Genomic DNA, 22,752 nt, shown 5'->3' on the forward strand with positions numbered 1-22,752 from the left:
CACTTTAATAAGTGTCTCTTGACAAGGACTGTAGGTGGTCTGCTACCCACTTCCACTTTGTTCTCACCTCATTTTGTGCTTTCATTCTCTCACCCCTTCTTCTTCTTTTTCTCATCTTTTGCAGTAGAATGATTGGTTATGGTCCAGTGTGTGTGTGTGTGTGTGTGTGTGTGTGTGTGTGTGTGTGTGTGAGAGAGAGAGAGAGAGAGAGAGAGAGAGAGAGAGAGAGAGAGAAAATCTAATTTAAAGGCCATGGTACAATTATAGCCTGTGTAATGAACATTGCCACTTTACCCACAATTTACATCACTTGAAATTTTGTTTGTTTGTCTCTGTAACTGTAATACTACTAAAGACAATATCTTGCCTCTCTACAAGGATCTTGCTAATGAAAACAATACTTCTAAGACAAATATGGAACAAAGTAGTGGTAAGCAATGATTCAATTCTTCGAAATATTACTGAATGGTATTAGTGGTATAGTACAGTCTGTGAAATGTAGGTAACTCAGTTTGAATCTCAGCCACCACAACATTCTAGTTTGTCATGACTAGTAAAATCAGCAAATACTCTTCTGGGAATAAGAGATTCATCCTTATATAATCACTGTTCAGAATGAAAGTTTTAACTAAGTAAATTTGTGTTCAAATTGTAAATACCTCACAAATAAAAATTACACAACAAGTATGCAAACATGTTAAAGTGACAGCATGGTTATAACAGGTAAAACAAAATCATCTGTTAAACATTGTACTCATAGAGATAGAATTTTATTGCATTCATGGAACTTTACACACTGTATCTTTCCGTAGCAGCATTGCAGCAGCTGAAATCTGCTGCTGAATTGACACAACACAATCTTTTTTCTATGTTGATAGAGTTATTTTACTCTTATATTATTCCTTCTGCAGTGGCAGTGTAACATTCGTGGGTGTCAAAGAAAAACTTTTCTTTAATACATGATAACTGTTAAAAAGTTTTTGGGCTGCAGCAAACAGAATGTATGTGTGTGCCTTTCTTTTCCCCTCTTTTATAGGGTCTTAAATTTTGATTACTTTATTTAAAATTCTGGACTTGCTCACATAAAATTATTACAACATTTCGGAAGACTTTCATACATGACTGGTGACTCAAAAATTTTCTCTAAAGAACCACACGTTTATTACACTGCCTATTCCCTTGCACCCTATGTGGGTTAAAAGAAACTGGCACTGAAGAAATGAAGACATGAGCTATCAACATCAGTAGTGGATTCTTGTGCTGCACCAAGTCCACAAAATTTATTTCTATATTAGAATTATAATAATCATAATAATAATCATAATAATGTGTTTCTTATTCTTATCAGCAAATACTGAGGAACGTCATCCGTACTCCCCAAGTTATCTAACAGATCCAACTGATGGCTAAAATCTAGGAATTATGCATATTCTGCTACTGTACTTCTTGTCTTGCATACATACACAGAACCTTTAAAAAATAAACTGAATAACATAAGCAATATGCAGTTCATTCATCAGGAATATGAGTCTTAAGTACATAACAATATTTACATTTAGAATAACACTTGTCTCCTGCAATGACGCCCAATGCGCGGGGTATGGAGGGTCAGGATTAATTATTTTGAAGAGGTCAGAAATGTTCCCGCTCTATCAGACGTCATTCTTCCAAACTTTGCGAATCACAACAGATTGCTAGAACCGTTAGTTTTACATTTTTCAGATTTGCTATAATAATTACTATAGTAAGTTTCCTAATTACATTAATTTATACATTCCCTTGCCAAAAAATTAATACCTATTAATAGGAATTTCAAAAATGAACCTAATATAGATATCTTTCAACTTCATCATTATATAGAAACTGTAGTTTTAGACATTTGTAATTTCACCATGTAGGACAGAATAACTGCCTGCCATCACAGATTTAATATGCAATTATGTTTCTGAATTTAGTAAGGTTGATCATGATTTTTAATTTTTGGTCTGAATTTCTGATTTTGAAAATGAACTCTGACAGTACTACACTGAATTTGCAATGAAAGAAAAAAGTGTTTTAAAACCTCATTTAAGTTGATTGCATCAAGCACATGCAGTTTGGTTCATATTCCCACATACAAACATTATTCAAGTCCCCTCTTATTATAATTTATTATTTGATCCGGAAGCCCTCCACAGTATGATCACAAACTAGGCCTTTTCCCTGCAGCACATGACGTGCATGTCCACAAGTTATGATACAATAAATCTGGCAAGATTCCAAACACATCATATCCCTAAAAATGTTGATAACTAAATCTTTATTCCTTTTTGTTAAATAAAGGCATTATGGCTTGATCACAAAATTAAATGGCAGGTGAATGCACTTTTTCTCAAGTAACAGGCAAACTTTTCTCGCTGTCACTATTCCTCTCATGAGCACAGTGGCAGTGAATCACTAAGCTACAGAAAATGAAAACAATATGACAAAAACAAATGCTGAGAAACAGTTTACCTGTACCCAAGATGAAATCCTCAATTAAACACCTGCCAAATATCACACATTTCCGTAATGTCAACCCCTTCTGGATTTATGTTAGTTGTTTCCCCTGGCAGGTGAGTTGCTGGTCCCATTTCCTACCACATAAAATCACTCAAACAACAGTCCCAGTCTCCACTTGCTCATTCTTCCTAAATGGCAGTAGTTTAGTGTACACAGAATGTATATATAACTTTCATCTCTGCTTCATAACAGTAAACAACTCCAAGAGTTCAGTGTGCGCTAACAGTTTACTCAGCTCACGTGCACAAACTCTTCTAAAAAAATAACTAAAGTAAAAAAAACAGCTGTGCACATTTCGTTGGATAGAATTGTCTGTTTTCCAGTTATATTACAACTGTTCCAGAGTATTCCCAGTTGTCTGAGGCCTGAGGGCAGGACACGGTTGCTCTTCTCTGAGGGAAGAAGTGGTGGAGGCACGAAGATGGTCGTACACTCAGGCTCTCCTCTATCAGCCGCTGGCACCGGGATCTCGCGGGAACCGCCACCGGGCCCTCACACAACACACACGTGCGGTAGCAGCCTTGCTGCTCAGGGACAAACCAACACAACAAACCAACCCACTGTAGTAGTGACGGCAGGGAAAGAGGGACAGAAGGGTAATCTGATTTGGTGAGGAAATGGAAGGGCGGGGCAGGAAACTCTTATGCAATATGTTTATTTATATATATGTGTGTGTGTGTATATATATATATATTTATATATATACATATATATATATATCTTTTTCATTTACACTATTTTTATTCTGCTTGTGCCTAGTTATACTACTACTAAACATGTCCTGATCCATACTCTGGTGACAACTATTGAAAATTGAGCACCTGAACGCTGGTGACGTCAGTTTTACAAGTACACAAGTTTAAAAAAAAATAACACCAATCCGTCCTTTTACGACAGGAGATACTCTCCCTTATAACAATTTATTTACAGAGGAGAAGATATTTCTAGTCTTTTGAATATTTCTTAATGCTTTAAGTTTAAAGTCCTGGCAGTGTACGTACTTAGAATTTGTCGCGAAATTTTATATACACGACGGTACAGTGGATGTAAAAAATTGTTTCACTTATTATTTTTATATTTTCTATTTGATTTTGCGCTGGGTTTGGGATTGATATTAGTGCCACAGGCAACTTACAAGTTAAGTTGCCAGAAATTGTCAGAAAGGGAAGGGTTCAATGGTACAGGTGTCCCGCACCTTGTAGAGTTGAAAATGGCATGTTACCGTGGATGGCTAGAGGATGATTGTGGAGCTTGAGGAACAGGGAATCAGTTGTATTTGTTTGCTGAATCTAGTGGCCTGTGTATTTTTCCATTGTTTTCTATATTTATGAATGTGATAAATTCATACAAGTCATTTCTAAAAAAAGGAAGATTGAAATTTATAACATCACACTGTGGAAAACGGCACTGTCCACACGGCAACAGCATCCCTCCCAATGGTTATCTCGCTCCACCAGTCTATATAAAAAAGTGATAAGACTATTCAAGTAATGTTTCTCAAATTCAAAACCCACCACATTACCCAACAGATCTCACAGGTCCTCGTGAACACGTTCGACGGAGGCAACCAGATTCCGGTCTCAACAGTGTTTGCAAGGAAACAGCCCATTGGTGGAGCTGGAGATGTCTCCCTCCCACTGGAGCTCAGCGCCGCAGGCTATGGCGCAGGTACACGAAGCAGGCCTTGCCATGCTCCGACACCAGCCCGTACAGTCGGCCTTCCAGCATCGTCAGCGACACTGAGAAGTTACCGACGTTAAGAGTCTCCCAGTGTCAGACAGCACTGTTCGGGAACCGTGGTGGGGGTAGCGGGGGGGCCTGTGTCCTGCTGGTCAGCAAAGCAGCAGTTGAAACGAGTTCTCGCGATGAGCGCTCGGAGGCAGCTGCAACATCATATGCAAAATCAGTTTATTATAGTCAGTCTTTTCACATACATTTTCTCAGGCTCAGATTTATCCTCAGCTGGATTGACCAAAAATGATTAAAATGAAACAGTCATTAGTGCTTATTCAAATAGCAACTGGAAGCTGATTACCAGACACTGAAAATGGCTGTAACTGCACTGGAAGTGTAAACTGCTTTAAGAACGTGTTTTGATTTTGTAAAATATTTTGACATCAATTTTGCAGATATATTAATACTAACAAATGAATTTCACCTTTCTGAGAGTACACAAGAAATCCAGTGTAAAACTGGAGTGAGTCTAATTGTTATTGTAATGACTGGTCATAATATTTCAGCAGAATTTTTTTTCAATTAGAAATCAATTGCTGGAAAAGCATGCATGTGTTTCCATCATATTTTTCTTCCAGGACAAAGTTTGTAGCTCACAATTTCTAGCATAACACAAACAATGTTACTGCTTACATGACATATTTCTTCCCAAATCAGCAGTGTATTATTTGATAGTGATTTTTTAACTTACCACTGAAAAAGTAAATCTCATGGAATATTTGATTTCAGCATTTCTGACCATCACTTTGAGCAATCACTGTTAAATAGCCTGTTCCATTAAATTCATTTTCTTTCTATATAAGCATTCTTGGTCATAAATTTGTGCAGAAATGACACCAGAATTACGACATCAGTTATCAATAGGCAGCTTGAATGCCAGTGGCAGAAAGTTTATGCAATGAAGACATTTATTTCTCATAACAAGCAAAGTTTAATGAAAAGACACAATAATAAGTTACTGAAGGTGAAAGTTGTGATGTATATTGGACATAAACTGTACCTGTGAAAAAGTGTAATGATGCTAGATATGGCAACAAAGGCAGCACTAGAAGGACACCTGCATTTTAACAAAAGATATTGTGTTTCAATTATAGATGTAGTGCACACTCCATAACTTGGCACAGGGTGGGTGAGAGGGATAGTGCTGCTAGGAGCCTTCAAAGCATATGAATTGCTCTTCCAAAGCATACAGAAGATAAAGAAATAAACACATACCTTTCTACTGTATTTTGTGTTTTACAAGAGCAGAATGCAAGTGCTGTCACTTAAATGTTTTTTTAAAACAGAAACTGCTACAAATTACTACTATAAAACTCCTTCACAGACAGTAGTGTTTGAAATGACTGTTGTTATTAGCTGATTTTTATGAAGTTCAGTAACACCTGCAAAAGTAAGTAGTTGTTGTGCACCTCTGACACCTACTGCTGAAGAATTGTAATGCTAAACTGAGGGTGCATATGATGCCAAAAGCAGGAGTTGTGATGGTAACAAATACTGGAGGGATATTTTATATTCAAAAATTGTGATGTGATACCCAGGCTGCACACAATGTGCACAAAAATATCTTCTGGCTTCACTTGGATGAGAGGAGATGTCATATTAACTGTTATGAGCAGTTGAAAAGGAGTAGGTCATAAAGTCAGTGTAGATTTTGATGCCAATGGGAAATTAATGCTTTATTTTCAAGTGACTGATGTGGAGTTCAACTTTAAATGTCAAAATGTCTTAACAATGATACTGCAGCTGACTTAATCCATTACACTATTTTATTTACATTACTGCCTTTGCAAACAGTGTTCACTGAAAGATACCAACAGCAAAATATTACTAACTGTTTCACCACTAGAAAACTAAGTTGTTGTTTAAAAGTCCCAAACTAATTGTAATACCTGTATGGTAATTCAAAAGGTCAATAGATGTAAAGTATTTCTAGATGAGACATTGTATGTTGGTAACAAAAAGCAAAAATACTATGGGTTTTCTTGTTAAATTTTATAACCTTAACAGAATGTATATTAGAGAGATTCAAGCCAACCTAGAGGCTCACTGGCAATTGTTCTTTCCACAAGCTATTCACAACTGTAACTGGAAAGGAGAGAAGTGACAGTTGTACACAAAGTACCCTCCACCACACATTGAAGGGTGGCTTGCAGAGTATAGATGTACCAAGTGGTTGAAATTAAAGTTCATCTACTCGCATAGGTCCAGTGTGGGGTGTAATTATCATGTGACAGCAAAACTTGGTAGTTTTGGTAAAGCATTAGTGCACAACTGATTCACATTGGAAAAAAAATTAGTTCCAATTTTAATGATCAGGTGCAAATCTGGCACTGTACAGCATTTTGTTGATGTCTCTGGTGCTCATATGGAACAAATTGTGCAAATGGTGGTTAGTAATAAAATCAACATTAAGCGTTTCTCACTTGTCTGACGTTTCTGCACACGTCCCGTCCGTAGTCCATTATGTAGGGGAAAATTTCTACACATGTTTCTTGCATTCACAGAGCCAGATTTGCACCTGGTAGACAAACTTGCCACTATTTTTTTTTTTTTTCTATTGCTGATCGGCCTGCACTAACACATTAGAACATGTACCAAGTTTCGCTGCAATGCTACAGACATCAAAAATGCTTTGCATCACCCCATTTCCCAGAACTCCTGAAGATAGACATTGACTGTGAATATTGTATCACAGACACAGTCCCTTTCACTATTCAGAAATGTCACTAAGCCCACCCAAAGATGTAAACAACCATGCATGGGAAGTGCCTATTAGATGGATGGGGGTCCGACAGCCGTTCAGTTCCAGTCATTCCATGAGGGAAGGAGGTACATGGGTCATGTTGTCTGTAGATCAACCATGCCTAGACAGTCAATACCACAGTTTGATTGGATCCGCATTGTTACTTTGTGCCACGAAGGTCTCTCAGCAAGAGACAGGACAGGCATCTCAGAGTGAACCAAAGTGATTTTGTTCAGACATGGAGGAGATACAAGCAGGCAGGAACTGTCAATGACATACCTCGCTCAGGCCATCAAAGGGCAACTACTGCAGCAGATGACCACTACCTATGGATTATGGCTCAGAGGAACTCTGACAGCAATGCCACCATGTTGAATAATGCTTTTTGTGCAGCCACAGGACGTCATGTTATGACTCAAATTGTGCACAATAGGCTGCACGATACGCAACTTCACTCCCAATGTCCATGGCGAGGTCCATCTTTGCAACCATGATACCATGCAGCGTGGTACAGATGGGTCCAACAACATTCCGAATGGACTGCTCAGGATTGGCATCACGTTCTCTTCACTGATGAGTGTCACATATGCCTTCAGCCAGACAATCATCGGAGATGTGTTTGGAGGCAACCTGGTCAGGCTGAACACCTTAGACACACTGTCCATCAAGTGCAGCAAGGTGGAGGTTCCCTATTGTATTGGGGTGACATTATGTGGGGGCAACATATGCCGCTGGTGGTCATGGAAGGCACCGAAATAGCTTTACAATACGTGAATGCCATCCTCTGACCGTTAGTGCAACCATACAGGCAGAATATTGGTGAGGCATTCATCTTCATGGACAACAGTTTGCACTCCCATTGTGCATATCTTGTGAATGACTTCCTTCAAGATAATGATATCACTTGACTAGAGTGGCCAGCATGTTCTCCAGACATGAACCATATCAAACATGCCTGGGATGGACTGAAAAGGGCTGTTTATGGACAATGTGACCCACCAACCACTCTGAGGGATCTACACTGAATCACCATTGAGGAGTGGGACAATCTGGACCAACAGTACCTTGATGAACTTGAGGATAGTATGCCACAATGAATACAGGCATGCATCAATGCAAGAGGATGTGCTACTTGGCATTAGAGGTACAGCGATCTGGACCACCACCTCTGTAGATCTCGCTGTATGGAGGTACGACATGCAATGTGTGGTTTTCATGAGCAATAAAAAGGACAGAAATGATGTTTATGTTGATCTCTATTCCAATTTTCTGTACAGGTTCCAAAACTCTAGGAACCGAGGTGATGCACAACTTTTTTTGATGTGTGTATAATTACAGCCCAAATTGGACCTCTGTGACTAGCTGCACTTGGTAATTACAAGTACCAAGTAGGTGTGGAGGTAGATGTATATTAAAATGTCATATTATTGCAACTGTAAACTAAAGGAATATGTTTTTTATTTATTAAAATATTTGTTTTATAACCCTTGTGAACTGATTCACCTAGCCAATTAAAAATGGAATCTGCAGTTAAATGTGGAATCAGGTCTATGCAGTGTGGCATTTTCTACATACAAAAGACAATTCCAGGGAACAGTCCTACAACCTACCAAGAACTGAACCTCCAAAATTTAATTTGTTAACACTTATCCTTGCAGCTACTTAGCCAGAGACATGTAGTGTATGGAGAATTTTAAATCAAATGTCTCATTTTCAGCTGAAAGGGCTGTAAACCACAAATGTTCTAAAGAACTACTTCAACATCTCAATGAAGAAAAAATGGGAGGAACCTTTTTCCAAATTCAGTCATAGGCTTAGGAAAAAAATGTAAATATGTAACAAGACAGCCACAGCAAATTATGACCTTATGAGAGCAGCAGCATAAAAAATTTGGGGATTACCTAAGAACAAATGTGATCACTGTGTCCTGCAAGATTGTAAATACGCCTTCATTTTTAGAAGATGGGAAAGGGAAATTATGTCATCAAGCCATAATAAATTTCAATCAACAATATCAGAGTTTGACAATATTATGAAAATGATAGATCGCTACTTTTCATATAGTGAAAATGTTGAGTTGCAGACAGCCACCACAAAAAGAATGCTAAATAAGTGAGCTTTTGGCCAAAAGGCCTTCTGGAGTAGAAAACACACACACATTCACACAAACACAACCCAGCACAAGTGACCACTGTCTCTGGCTGCCAAGGCCAGTCATTCGCCAGGAGAAGACCTTTGGGCCAAAAGTTGACTTGTTTTGCAATCTTTTTGTCGTACCTGTCTGTGACTCAACATCTCCACTATATGGTGAGCACCAATTTATCCTTTTCATAATATTGTCATTTTCCTTAGGATCAAAAGTTCAGGAGGAGTGAAATGTGTGCTGCAATGTAAGAAATAGATACATCATTTTGATTAAATTGCAACCCATAAATTTACTCATCAACAGATTGTCGTGATATGGGTAATGACAGATCTCAGTCTGTTCATTTTCAGCAATCTCAGAACTTCGGAGTCTTGTGCCAAGCAAGCAGTGTTTGACACTGCATACATACTTCTAAAAAAAATCAAATATTTGTAAGACTATTCCATTGATTAACATTGACAGTATGCAGTAGTAGGTATTGTATACAGTATAATGGCATTCACTTCCATCAACTTTCTTTTGCTTCTGTGCCAGAGTTTGTTCAGCATAAGAGCCTATAGAAGGATGTATGAAGATACACATAACTCATCTACATCTACATCTACATCTACATTGATACTCCGCAAGCCACCCAACGGTGTGTGGTGGAGGGCACTTTACGTGCCACTGTCATTACCTCCCTTTCCTGTTCCAGTCGCGTATGGTTCGCGGGAAGAAAGACTGTCTGAAAGCCTCCGTGCGCGCTCTAATCTCTCTAATTTTACATTCGTGATCTCCTCGGAAGGTATAAGTAGGGGGAAGCAATATATTCAATACCTCATCCAGAAACGTACCCTCTCGAAACCTGGCGAGCAAGCTACACCGCGATGCAGAGCGCCTCTCTTGCAGAGTCTGCCACTTGAGTTTATTAAACATCTCCGTAACGCTATCACGGTTACCAAATAACCCTGTGACGAAACGCGCCGCTCTTCTTTGGATCTTCTCTATCTCCTCCGTCAGACCGATCTGGTACGGATACCACACTGATGAGCAATACTCAAGTATAGCTCGAACGAGTGTTTTGTAAGCCACCTCCTTTGTTGATGGACTACATTTTCTAAGCACTCTCCCAATGAATCTCAACCTGGTACCCGCCTTACCAACAATTAATTTTATATGATCATTCCACTTCAAATCGTTCCGCACGCATACTCCCAGATATTTTACAGAAGTAACTGCTACCAGTGTTTGTTCCGCTATCATATAATCATACAATAAAGGATCCTTCTTTCTATGTATTCGCAATACATTACATTTGTCTATGTTAAGGGTCAGTTGCCACTCCCTGCACCAAGTGCCTATCCGCTGCAGATCTTCCTGCATTTCGCTACAATTTTCTAATGCTGCAACTTCTCTGTATACTACAGCATCATCCGCGAAAAGCCGCATGGAACTTCCAACACTATCTACTAGGTCATATATATATATATATATATTGTGAAAAGCAATGGTCCCATAACACTCCCCTGTGGCACGCCATTTAATGTCTGTAGACGTCTCTCCATTGATAACAACATGCTGTGTTCTGTTTGCTAGAAACTCTTCAATCCAGCCACACAGCTGGTCTGATATTCCGTAGGCTCTTACTTTGTTTATCAGGTGACAGTGCGGAACTGTATCGAATGCCTTCCGGAAGTCAAGAAAAATAGCATCTACCTGGGAGCCTGTATCTAATATTTTCTGGGTCTCGTGAACAAATAAAGCGAGTTGGGTCTCACACGATCGCTGTTTCCGGAATCCATGTTGATTCCTACATAGTAGATTCTGGGTTTCCAGAAATGACATGATACGCGAGCAAAAAACATGTTCTAAAATTCTACAAGAGATCGACGTCAGAGATATAGGTCTATAGTTTTGCGCATCTGCTCGACGACCCTTCTTGAAGACTGGGACTATCTGTGCTCTTTTCCAATCATTTGGAACCCTCCGTTCCTCTAGAGACTTGCGGTACACGGCTGTTAGAAGGGGGGCAAGTTCTTTCGCGTACTCTGTGTAGAATCGAATTGGTATCCCGTCAGGTCCAGTGGACTTTCCTCTATTGAGTGATTCCAGTTGCTTTTCTATTCCTTGGACACTTATTTCGATGTCAGCCATTTTTTTGTTTGTGCGAGGATTTAGAGAAGGAACTGCAGTGCGGTCTTCCTCTGTGAAACAGCTTTGGAGAAAGGTGTTTAGTATTTCAGCTTTACGCGTGTCATCCTCTGTTTCAATGCCATCATCATCCCATAGTGTCTGGATATGCTGTTTCGAGCCACTTACTGATTTAACGTAAAACCAGAACTTCCTAGGATTTTCTGTCAAGTCGGTACATAGAATTTTACTTTCGAATTCAATGAACGCTTCACGCATAGCCCTCCTTACGCTAACTTTGACATCGTTTAGCTTCTGTTTGTCTGAGAGGTTTTGGCTGCGTTTAAACTTGGAGTGGAGCTCTCTTTGCTTTCGCAGTAGTTTCTTAACTTTGTTGTTGTACCACGGTGGGTTTTTCCCGTCCCTCACAGTTTTACTCGGCACGTACCTGCCTAAAACGCATTTTACGATTGCCTTGAACTTTTTCCATAAACACTCAACATTGTCAGTGTCGGAACAGAAATTTTCGTTTTGATCTGTTAGGTAGTCTGAAATCTGCCTTCTATTACTCTTGCTAAACAGATAAACCTTCCTCCCTTTTTTTATATTCCTATTAACTTCCATATTCAGGGATGCTGCAACGGCCTTATGATCACTGATTCCCTGTTCTGTACATACAGAGTCGAAAAGTTCGGGTCTGTTTGTTATCAGTAGGTCCAAGATGTTATCTTTGGCTATTCTTCATAACAATTGTGCAATAATGACCCCTACATCTGTTTACAAAACTGCATACTGTCAAGTCATTTTCTTAAATTTGGAATGGTATATATTACAGAAGTGCTTCAAATGTAAAAAGGCATAAGCAAGAACTCCTAGTTATTTATAACAGTGTAAAACAGTTCTTTATTTTCCAATTTTAGATTACTAAGAGCTCAAAACAGCCACCACCAACACCAGTTCCCTTTTCTTCACACTTGGAAACTTCTCATCAATATTTGGTTATAATATAGTCATTACACAAAACTCACTCCTCATAAATCTAAGTATATTAAGTGTTCTGTCACTATACATATATGAGCTGATTATCTTTGTACACAGTAAAGTTGATTTATTTGCAGCAAATAATTTTCAACATGGTTACAACACCAGAACTAAAAATAATTTTTTGCTGCTCACCCACCGTATAAAACTTTACGCTCGAACTCCACATTATATGGGTACGAAAATTTATAACAAAGTGAAACGAAGAGAATTGCTCAGCATAAATTTAGAAACACTGAAAAAATCCTTATATGAGAAACCAGTGCAGAAAGGCTACTATTCAGCAGAAGAATTCATAAATGACAACCTGAAAATTTGAGCAGGAGAGAGCAAGTATTTAGGACAGTTAATTTTTAAAAGTTTGTTACTTTTGTAGAAAAATTATTAATTGCTTAATTAGTTATTCAGTACCATATATTATATTACTGATATTATAAGGAAAATTGTAAACCCAGTTTTTGCATTTTGACTAGTCTCTTAAGTCAATGGCTTGAAATTGTATGTTATGAGACAATAATCTTCTATTCTATTCTATTCTGTTCACAATAAAATAGTTGTTGTCTCTGTCCATTTATACAGTTTTTGTACACAGTAGATAATACCTGTGGTGAGAATTTTCAGGCTTATTTACTTTCATCTAATTTCAATAATAAAGTTGAAACTGAAAACTAAAAACTGAAAGGTTATAGACTTTAACATTGCATCAAGAGTGCATGTAAATATAATAAATGCAAAAATAATGAGATCAATAATCAGAATATTCAACAAAAAGAGACAGAGAGAGAGAGAAAGAGGAACAAAAGACTAAAATAGATCAATAAAGGATGTGGAAAGTTGAGAATAAACATAACATTATGAATCACTAATTTTCACTAGGCTCAAGTAAAGTCACTGAGAGAAGTTAAAATAAAGAAGTGCTACATTGATAGTTGAATGTCTGGAGGCACCACCAGTTCTGTAAGTTTTAACAGAAAAGGCGAAAACGATCATTAGCAAATAAATCCATGACACAGGAAACTGGAATAAGGAGGCTTGAGAGGAAGGAACATTTGTAAATAAATAAATACACACATCTACAGAAAAAGTAAATCTATGCTAATATATAAAGCGGAAATGTTGTTCCCAAAAAATTTTTAAACTGATTTACTTCACATTTTTTAAACAACAATGAACAGAGTTTCTGTTCTAACCAACTACAAGAAAGAAAATGCTGTGCTGCATTATGAAAATGCATGGTTTTATTTCCTTTTTCACAGTTAGTTTTAAGTATGGTAGCAAGGCATCTAAACCAAACTATTAGACAAATTATTTCTCTCAAATATATTGTTTCTCTCTCTGACACACACACACACACACACACACACACACACAAATTGTATTCACAGTGGTGTGCCATTTCGTTTTCTTGGTCAAGGTGAATTGTAACAGAAAACTTCTGTATTATGAAAGTTGTATTCATGGCTTATCAGTTTGTGATTAGAATACTACTGTGCAATCTGAATTCATCCAAAACTTTCTACTGCAACCTGTTCACAGACTAAAACTATGTGAAATAATGTCATTGAAGCTACTATCCTTGCAGATCCAGGAGCCGGAGAGGTCTCACATACCCAGTATACCAATTATCCTTTTACCCATTCAGTTTAAGCAAACCAAGTTTTTGTTTGCAGTAGCAGTAAAGAATTCTCAAGGTTGGATTGGAATTAGTTTATGATCCGAGTGTGTTTAGCATGGTCAGTTGTATGTGCTCTTTCGCCAGCTCTTATCATACAATTATTTTCTTGTACAAACACAGTGTCCCAAAAACTAAAACTATGTATATTAGGATAGCTATATATTTTTAAACAACAGTTTTTCTTCATTTCAGTGAGTTTGAACTACAAAAGCAGGGCATTTAAACAATTAGACAAATTTTTCACATGGTCAGTTGTATGTTGTCCCATCATGAACTGGTAGTTCAGAAAACCAGTTCATACTCCTACCACAAAGTATCCAAGAAATAAAAAAAATGTATATTCTGAAGTACTGTAACCATATTGTGTACATAAATGAAAAAAAACCACTTAAAACAATGAAAACAAAACATGAAAACTAAGGATTCTTTTTCTGTCATATTTTTCCTTATTAACTTCAAGGTTTGTATGTTCAAAGTGACCTAAGTCACAATAAGAAGCCAAAATCACAACACAATTCACATATCCACATCATGATGTATATCCAATTCCCATACATATTTAGCAATTGTGAAGCATTGCTGGGTTCACTAGTAGAATATTATAAAAGAATCCACCATGTTTAGCAACTTTAGTACCCTCTAAATTCCACATTTTCTATCATATAATGATGTAAGAACCTGGAAAAATGTCTTACAGCAAACAAATACAAGCAGTGAGGAAACAAAATTGAGTTTCCAGGTGGTAGCTGCATGGAAATAATGATACGTTGTATCACTGGGCACCAGTTTAAACGATAACTTTTCACAGATGGTTGGAAACATAGGATTTACTAGTAAACAAACAAATACTAAAGGAATGAGGTTCAGACTTGCACCTAGTGATCTAAATTTTAGTATTAATGGTTTCCATAAATTCTTATTATGTCACACACTTGGGTGGTTGCTTTGGGGGAGGGGTTTATGACTTTGTCACTGACAAGATGTTAATCTTCCTCCCTCCTTTTCAACCAATATAAGGAAAAAGCTAAAAGCATTATGCCACTTAGTAGTGGTAATTCTGACTATGATGATGTTTATATAAGAGTATTAAATATTCTGCTTGTTTGATAGCATCATCCTTGAGCTCTCTTTGCAAACATTCAGTGACTCAAGGGATATATTCTGACAGATTTAAATATACTGCAGTGACACCTAACTATAAAAATAAATGTAAGCAACTCACTTATAATATTAAAGACCCATTCACTACTTCCGGTGCTTCCAAAAATTGTTGAGAGTGTGGTTTACAATGGAATACCGACTCAGTTTTTTTCCACATTTCTTAATGGTCTCTTGTTTTCACTTTTGTAAAGGATACTGTACAATGTGTATATGATATCACGTCTGGCACGGCTACACAACAAAAATTATTCTATTGGTGTATTCTATGATATACTTTGGAAACTAAAATGTTGTGGCATTAATGTCATCCCCCTTGCATGGATCAAATCTTACTTCATAATAGAAAATAGAGGATCACATTAATAAATTGCACTAATGGAACAAATATAAAGTCAGGTATATGAGACATGGAGTCTCACAAGGTTCATTATCGCTTCCCATTGAAATACTGATCCACACAGATGCAATTCTAACACCTTAATTTTAAGTCTTGATCTCAAAAAGACTCATACTGTGTGATTTTGAAAGAAAACCTTACCAAGGAAATTAAATTTATTGAGTTGAAATGAATTAAGTCAATGGAGATGAAGTCAGTGACAATGAAATAATATCAGCACAGATCATTCAGAAATTCTGTATTGGATTAAGACTTGAATCCAGATATCTTGCTTATTGCTAGCAGTTGCCTTTACCATTAGGCTATCTAAGCACATTCCAACATCTTATTCAGACTGTCATTGTCACTGATGTTTCCTCCTAATATTTATGAATGCTACAACCAGTCATATTCTTTACATTACAGATTTTTTGAGTGTTTTCCAGTGATATCATTTCATTTCATTGATCTTCATTGATTTCATTCCCATTGGCACCTTCACTTAATTTCAGTGGACTTAATTCAGTTGGTACATACCACTATTATTAGGTAAGGCATGGTGCCCAAGAAATATCAGGTGTGACAAAAAAGTAACAGAAATTTTTATTTTTCTTAAACAATCTTTCTTCATTCATCAACATCAACTTTGTCCTCTTCAAAGTAATCCTCTTCAGATACAATACGTTTGTGCAAGCACATTTTCCGGTCTTGGAAACACTTCTGGAACTCATTTTTGGTATGGTATTCAGTGTCTTCAGCAATTCTGTTTTTATTGTATCAGTGGTGGTAAAATTAGATTCTTTCATGGTTCTCTTTAGTCCCCAGAATAGAAAGAAATCACAGGTGGCCATGTCCAGTGAATACAGTAGCTGACGCAATGTAACACTTTTTTTTCCAAAAAAAGGATGAACAAGCATTGAGGTGTGAGCAGGAGCATTATCGAGATGCAGTTTCCATTAATGGTTTTACCACAATTCTGTTCATTTTCTTTGAACTGCTTCTTGCAAATGTCACACATCTTCCAGGCCATAAGGCAGTATCTCATAAATGCACTATCCCATAGTAATCAAAGAAAACAGTGAGAAGAACCTTTACATGTGATCAAATTTGTCTAATTTTTTTCAGTCCCAGCTCTTCAGGCAGTTTCTATTGAGGTCACTGGGTCTTCGGTTCGATGTCATATCCATATATCATGTTTCATCACCTGTTATAACCTTCTTTAAAAATTCTGGATCATTGTCAGTTTCACTCAGCAGTTCCTGAGGCCATGATGTCGGGATCATGGATTTACTTCAAACTTTGTACACCTTTAGTAGGCCATTAAAACAATGTAATCTGAAAATAGAAAGTGCACTACTCTGGAAATTCCAAGAAAACCGCAAAAGGTGTTTTACATGTCTTTTATGTAAATTATGTATCTGTGCTAAGTCGCTTAGGTGTAAGAAGTCCTTGTGGTTACGTGGTTAGCATTTGAACATGGCAAGAGGAGTCATTGGTTAAGCAACAGCTTGAATCCCACTTACACTTACATGTTTAATCTGTATTTATAGTCACTGGTCTCATTATTTTATTTATATGACAATTAAGAGGTAATATAATGAAAAAAAAAAAACATGTGTATTGGCATGAAGTATTTGCATGAAGTATCAATTTATGTTTTCCGTGTCTGTGTGACAAATAACACCCTACAACATGTTATGATGAGAGCACATCTCACATGTAATTCTGCATTACCATTTTGGTCTGGCATTTTATGACCTACTATATCACTGATTGTGAATAACGTCATTCGCATCATTATTTATTGAGGTTTGGCTTGGGCTTTCCAAGCCCATCCCTTGTCCTTGAAAATTTAATTACAAATAGTAAATAGTCAAATCAAAGTGAAGGGTATGTTATTAAGAATAACTACATAATTCAGAGAAGCTAGTATTCAGGAGGAAACAGAAGGGGACAGAGAAGATCCAGATGGCTTGGATTATGAAGCAGCCATTGAAATCAAGCACCATAGCTCAGTAAAATATTCTACCACTGGATAGTCAACATAGCTGTTGGTCACAGTTTTGTAGTGGCCATTCATCAGGGTGGGAAGTCAGGCCAACATAAAAGTCTGTGCAAAATTTTCAGCAGTGCTAATACTGCTTTCGCAGGTTGCTCTTCATCTGATAGGATAGGATATGCACTGGAATAGGTTTTGAAGCTTGGCCTTGAATAGGCATATGGTCCATGTAGTATAGGGTTGGGAATAAGTGTGGCCTAAGAACAGACCAGGATGTTTTGTAGATTGTGTGAGTGACTGAATATCAAAGGATATTGAAGGATTATGGGTATGATGATCATTTCCAGGTATGATGTTCTTCATTAGGTATAATGATAGGATGTTGGAGGCCTGGCCAAGAAAGTGGTTTTCTTATTCAGATCTGGTGTGATATAGCGTAATGGGGACAATAAGGGCTGGGGGGCCATGCGTGATTAGCCGTGCAGTATAAGGCGCTGCAGTCATGGACTGTGGGGCTGGTCTTGGCAGAGGTTCGAGTACTCCCTCGGGTATGGGTGTGTGTGTTTGTCCTTAGGTTAAGTAGTGTGTAAGCTTAGGGACTGATGACCTTAGCAGTTAAGTCCCATAAGATTTCACACACATTTGAACATTTTGAAGGGCTGGGGGGCTTGCATCTTTGCAACTAGTTCATGGAGGAGGATGGGGTATTGCGGGTATGTGCGGGAACATTTGAAGAGCAGTATTTGTCTGTGAAGGCCTTAGTAAGACCTTTAAAGTACTGCTGACCATTATGCAGAAGACTGTTTAGTATGAAAGAGATGGCAGTCTCAAAATGGAGGTATTAATGATGGTTGATTGACCTGATATGGGTGGAGAATGTCATGGAGCCACTGAATAGTTGGGGATTAATATCAAGAATGTGTCACTTTGGGCTGAAGAGGACTAGGGAAGTGGATAAGAGAGATGCTGTTGAGATTGTGGAAGGAATGTGAATAAAATGTTTTTGGCTCAAATTCTGATTATAAAGATATGATCAGTGAACCTGAACAAGATGAGGAATTCAGGATCTGATTGGCTGGAAAGATTTCCTCTAGATGATATGAGAAGGATAGATTACTGTTCACTGCATAAGGAGGAACTGAGTCACAGGCAAACACATTGAAAAAAATTGCTAGACATATTCAGCTGCCACAATAAGTCCTGCATCAGACATAAAAAACTAGCGCACATTCCCACAAACACAGTTTGCCTGTCTGCAAGTGAATGCCTACTCTAAGTGGTGAGTGGTAATCTACCCTTTTCCTATTGTTGTTATTTCATTCTGGATTTTCCATTGTTTTGATTTTCCTTCTAGATGTGGGTGACCTGTGGGTGCCCATGGCTATGGTGTGGATTAGTTTGTATATCTTCTTCTCACAGTAGAAGTAGTTATAGGTTAAGACATTGTTAATTAGGTGACTGAGGAGTGATGTGATTGGCCCTGAGTTTATAGAAGTAGTCTTTGAAAGCAGCAAGTCCATGAGGATGGTAAAGTTGGAGTACAAGGGGAGTGCATCAACAGTGACAAGTAGGATCCAGTTTGTTATGGGATGGAGATGTTTGAGAGGCAGTGAAAGAAGAGATTTGTGTGCTTAATATGGAAAACCAGGTTGCAGGTATGTGTTGGAGGTTTTGGTCAATCAGAGCCTAGATTCTTTTCCATTACAGCAGAGCAACTTCCTTCAGCCAAATATCCTGGATGACTAGGTTTACGGATTTTGAGAATCATGTAGAACGTTTGCATTCGGTCTAGAAGGTTTGAGGCTAGTTTTGGTGAGGAGGGAGAGAGATTTAATGGAGAGGTTCTGGGACAGGCCTAGGGGTTTGAATAGGATTGTAAGTTGTACTTGACTTCTGAGATGGGATCATTGTAGTACAACTTGTAGTAGAAAGAGTCACACAGTTAGCAGATACCTTTCATTGGCAATCACTGTGGCTCAGCGCAAAAGTAGTGGAATCTTTAGGATATCAAGGTTGTGAATGGCTATTTTTTCCTCTGCTGAGTATTTGTGTCTTTGGGAAAGAAGCATGAGGCCGTATGTGGTAAGGAATTCCTGAAAGGTATCCAGGGATTGGTTGATCAGATCTGGGTGGCAGGGGAGGGGGTCTATCATAATTGACCAAAAGTGTTTGTTGACAAAGGAAGTTTTGATGTTGTTTTTTGGTGAGGTTGATGGCAAAAAATGATTTTGTGCTGTAAAAACTGAGAGACAGAGATTAGATCTTTGATCAGTCAAGCAGACTTTAGGTGTGAGGCTACATGAAATTATTTTTACTTCTAGTATCATTTAGTATAATTGTGGATTTCACAATTCATCACAAACTTAATCTAATTGTTAGTCATATGTACCAATACATTGACTCCCAAAAGGTATTTAATTGTATGAAGCTCAAGGTCCCTGAATAGGCAGGATGTTCAGTTATCAACTTAACACGTTATTCTTACTGCACTCATCTACAAAATAAACAGTTTCTTTACCTTAGCTGCATTGCTGCAGAACATTAAGTCATAGGGTGGTATTATTTGAAAGAATTTGAGCAATCCTCTATTTAAGTCAAAACAGTGAGACAGATTTCTATGTGCAAAGCAGGCAAAGCTGAAATTTCTAGTTAACATGCTGGTGCCACTTTAATTTATTACTTATTTCAATTTCTAGGAGCTTCAAATGTGGAGCCTCATTGTCCATTGAGCTCTTCACCTGGCATATGTAAGCCACTTTTATCTGTTTGGAATTCATAGTGTTAGCCTTTGTAAAGTAACAAGATCTCATATTATTAATTCAGAGTGAGTGAATGACGGAAATCCATTTGTTGGAAAAATTGTGACAACAAACAATCTACTATGAATTTTATTGGTTCACAGTGGATGGTATTTTGCTAAACATAAATAAAGGCACCAGATTTAATGATGAAATCTATCATGATGCATCATTAATTCATAATGAAACACTGGAAAACCCAGGATGGAATAATGACAATATTATGAAAAGGATAGTTGCTACTCACCATATACTGGAAATGCTGAGTCACAGATAGGTACAACAAAAAGGCTGTCAAACAAAGCTCTGGGCCAACAGCCAAACCGGCCTTTATCAGAATTAGACAATACACCAACACACACACACACACACACACACACACACACACACACACACACACACAAATGCAACTCATACACACATGATCACTGTTACTGGCCTTGGCAGCCAGAGATTGTGGTTATGTGTGTGTGTGTGTGTGTGTGTGTGTGTGTGTGTGTGTGTGTGTGTGTGTGTGTGAGTTGCGTTTGTTTGAATGTGTGTGTGTATATATCTGTTGCCTAGTTCTGACGAAGACCTGTTAGTCTGAAAGCTTTGTTTGACAGTCTTCTGTGATTCAGCACCCTGCTGTATGGTGAGTAGCAATTATCATTTTCATAATTCTTAATGAAACGTTTATATGACAAAGAAGATTGTTTTTAACTTAAAAAGCAAAATTCATCTGATGACGTACTTGTTACTAGTTCTTGGGTCTAAATTTTGATGATATATTATTGTGCAGACAATATATAAAATATATCAGCCACCAGTTTTGCAACTTTGTATTACTTTTTATTTGTATTTTGTGTGTGCAGATCTTTCAGTCATTTTTTTTCCATTTTACCACATAACAATTTCTTTATTGTGCATGTACAGTATAGTAGGATGAAGAAATGATTAAATTTATAGGTGATAGATGATTTGTGTGTGAGTGGGTGTATGTGGTGGTGGTGGGCGGTGGGCGCGGGGGGGGGGGGGGGGGGGGGGGGAGTTTATATACAGAATGCAAAATTTACTACATCACCTCTGTCAGCAAAAACAGCTCTAACTCAGCTGGTCAATATACAGAACTGAAGTTAAATGACAGCTATAGGTATATCATTCCATTCTGCTTCAGATAGATTGCATAGATCATCAATGATAGTGCCTGAGTGGTGTTGGCATGCCAGTCTCTCACTAAACTGTGACTAAATGTTTTTAAGGTTGAGAGATCTGGAGAACCTAATGGCCAGGGCAACAGTCAAGAGAAAGATAATGTCACAGAGACATCAAAGATAGGGAACAGCCACCAATCTTGACCCATCAGAAATGCAATGTCTGCTTTCTATATTATCAGTTGTGCAAAACAGAGACAAATGTGTTGTATACCGAATGGTACTCCATATCATCACACCAGGTGTTGGGCCTGTATGATGATGACAAATACAATCTGGCAGCGTCCATTCTGCTTGGAGCTTGACACATAAAAATGGGATGCTATCCAAAATATCCAAGAATCTCGTTGTACCGGTCAAAACAATAGCAGTAAGATATTCCATCACCAGATGTCTTGAGGTACACGTTTTAGCTACTGCTGTCATCTTTTGTGCATGCAGTTATGAATTATAGTGGTGCATCTCAAGGAAATGTTTCAGTGCTTCTGCAAACTGTGAAATGGATAATGTGAAGGAGCAAAGTATTTGCATCAAATTCTGTTTTAAGTTGAAGAAAACTACAGGCGAAAACCGCCGCATGCTGGCAGAGGCATTTGGTGAGAGTCGACAGAGTCAAGTAGGAATATTTGAGTGGCTCAAGTACTTCAAGGAAGGCCAAGAATCTGTGAAAGGTGACAAACATTCTGGTCAGCTGTCAGTATGCATAACACTGGAAATGATCGTGAAAGTATGTGATGTTATTCACGAAGACCAAAGGCAAACAATTCACAATATTTGTGACAGACTTGGACTGTCATACCGTACATGTCAATGAATTCTAGCTGATGAACTGAACATGAGTCAAATCACAGTGAATTTTGTTCCTCGTCTTCTGAGCATCGACCAGCGAAACCTCAGGAATCAGACACACACTGAGCTGCAACAACGAGTTCAAGAGTGTCCAAAATTCTTATCCAGAATCATACCAGGTGATGAATCTTGGGTCTACAATTATGACCCTGAAACAAAGCAGCAGTCATCACAATGGAAAATGATGAAAGAAACTCAACAAGTTGTTTTTTTTCCATTTAGGGGAATAGTGCATAAGGAGTTTGTTATACCTAGTCAGACTTTCAACAGGCAGCTTTACTGCAAGGTATTGAGACAACTGAGGGAAAATGTTAATCACAGATGGCCAGACACTAAAAAGAAAGATTGTTTGATGCATCATTATAATTCACCTGCACACACCTCGCT

At 37.9% G+C, this 22,752-nt stretch overlaps 1 protein-coding gene across 4 annotated transcripts in view; it reads right to left on the reverse strand.

The window, feature by feature from the left end:
• Positions 1-760: 760 nt before the first annotated feature.
• LOC124614002 (glucose transporter type 1) overlaps positions 761-22,752 on the reverse strand; it is a 499,751-nt gene continuing 477,759 nt past the window's right edge. For all 4 annotated transcript variants that reach the window (XM_047142810.1, XM_047142809.1, XM_047142808.1 and 1 more), the window contains one exon: positions 761-4,424. In XM_047142810.1, coding sequence (XP_046998766.1) covers positions 4,298-4,424 — 127 coding nt within the window. In that variant the 3' untranslated portion in view covers positions 761-4,297. The remainder of the gene's footprint in view (positions 4,425-22,752) is intronic.

Source organism: Schistocerca americana, chromosome 4 (assembly GCF_021461395.2).
Source record: "Schistocerca americana isolate TAMUIC-IGC-003095 chromosome 4, iqSchAmer2.1, whole genome shotgun sequence".
In the NCBI taxonomy this organism is placed as follows: domain Eukaryota; kingdom Metazoa; phylum Arthropoda; class Insecta; order Orthoptera; family Acrididae; genus Schistocerca; species Schistocerca americana.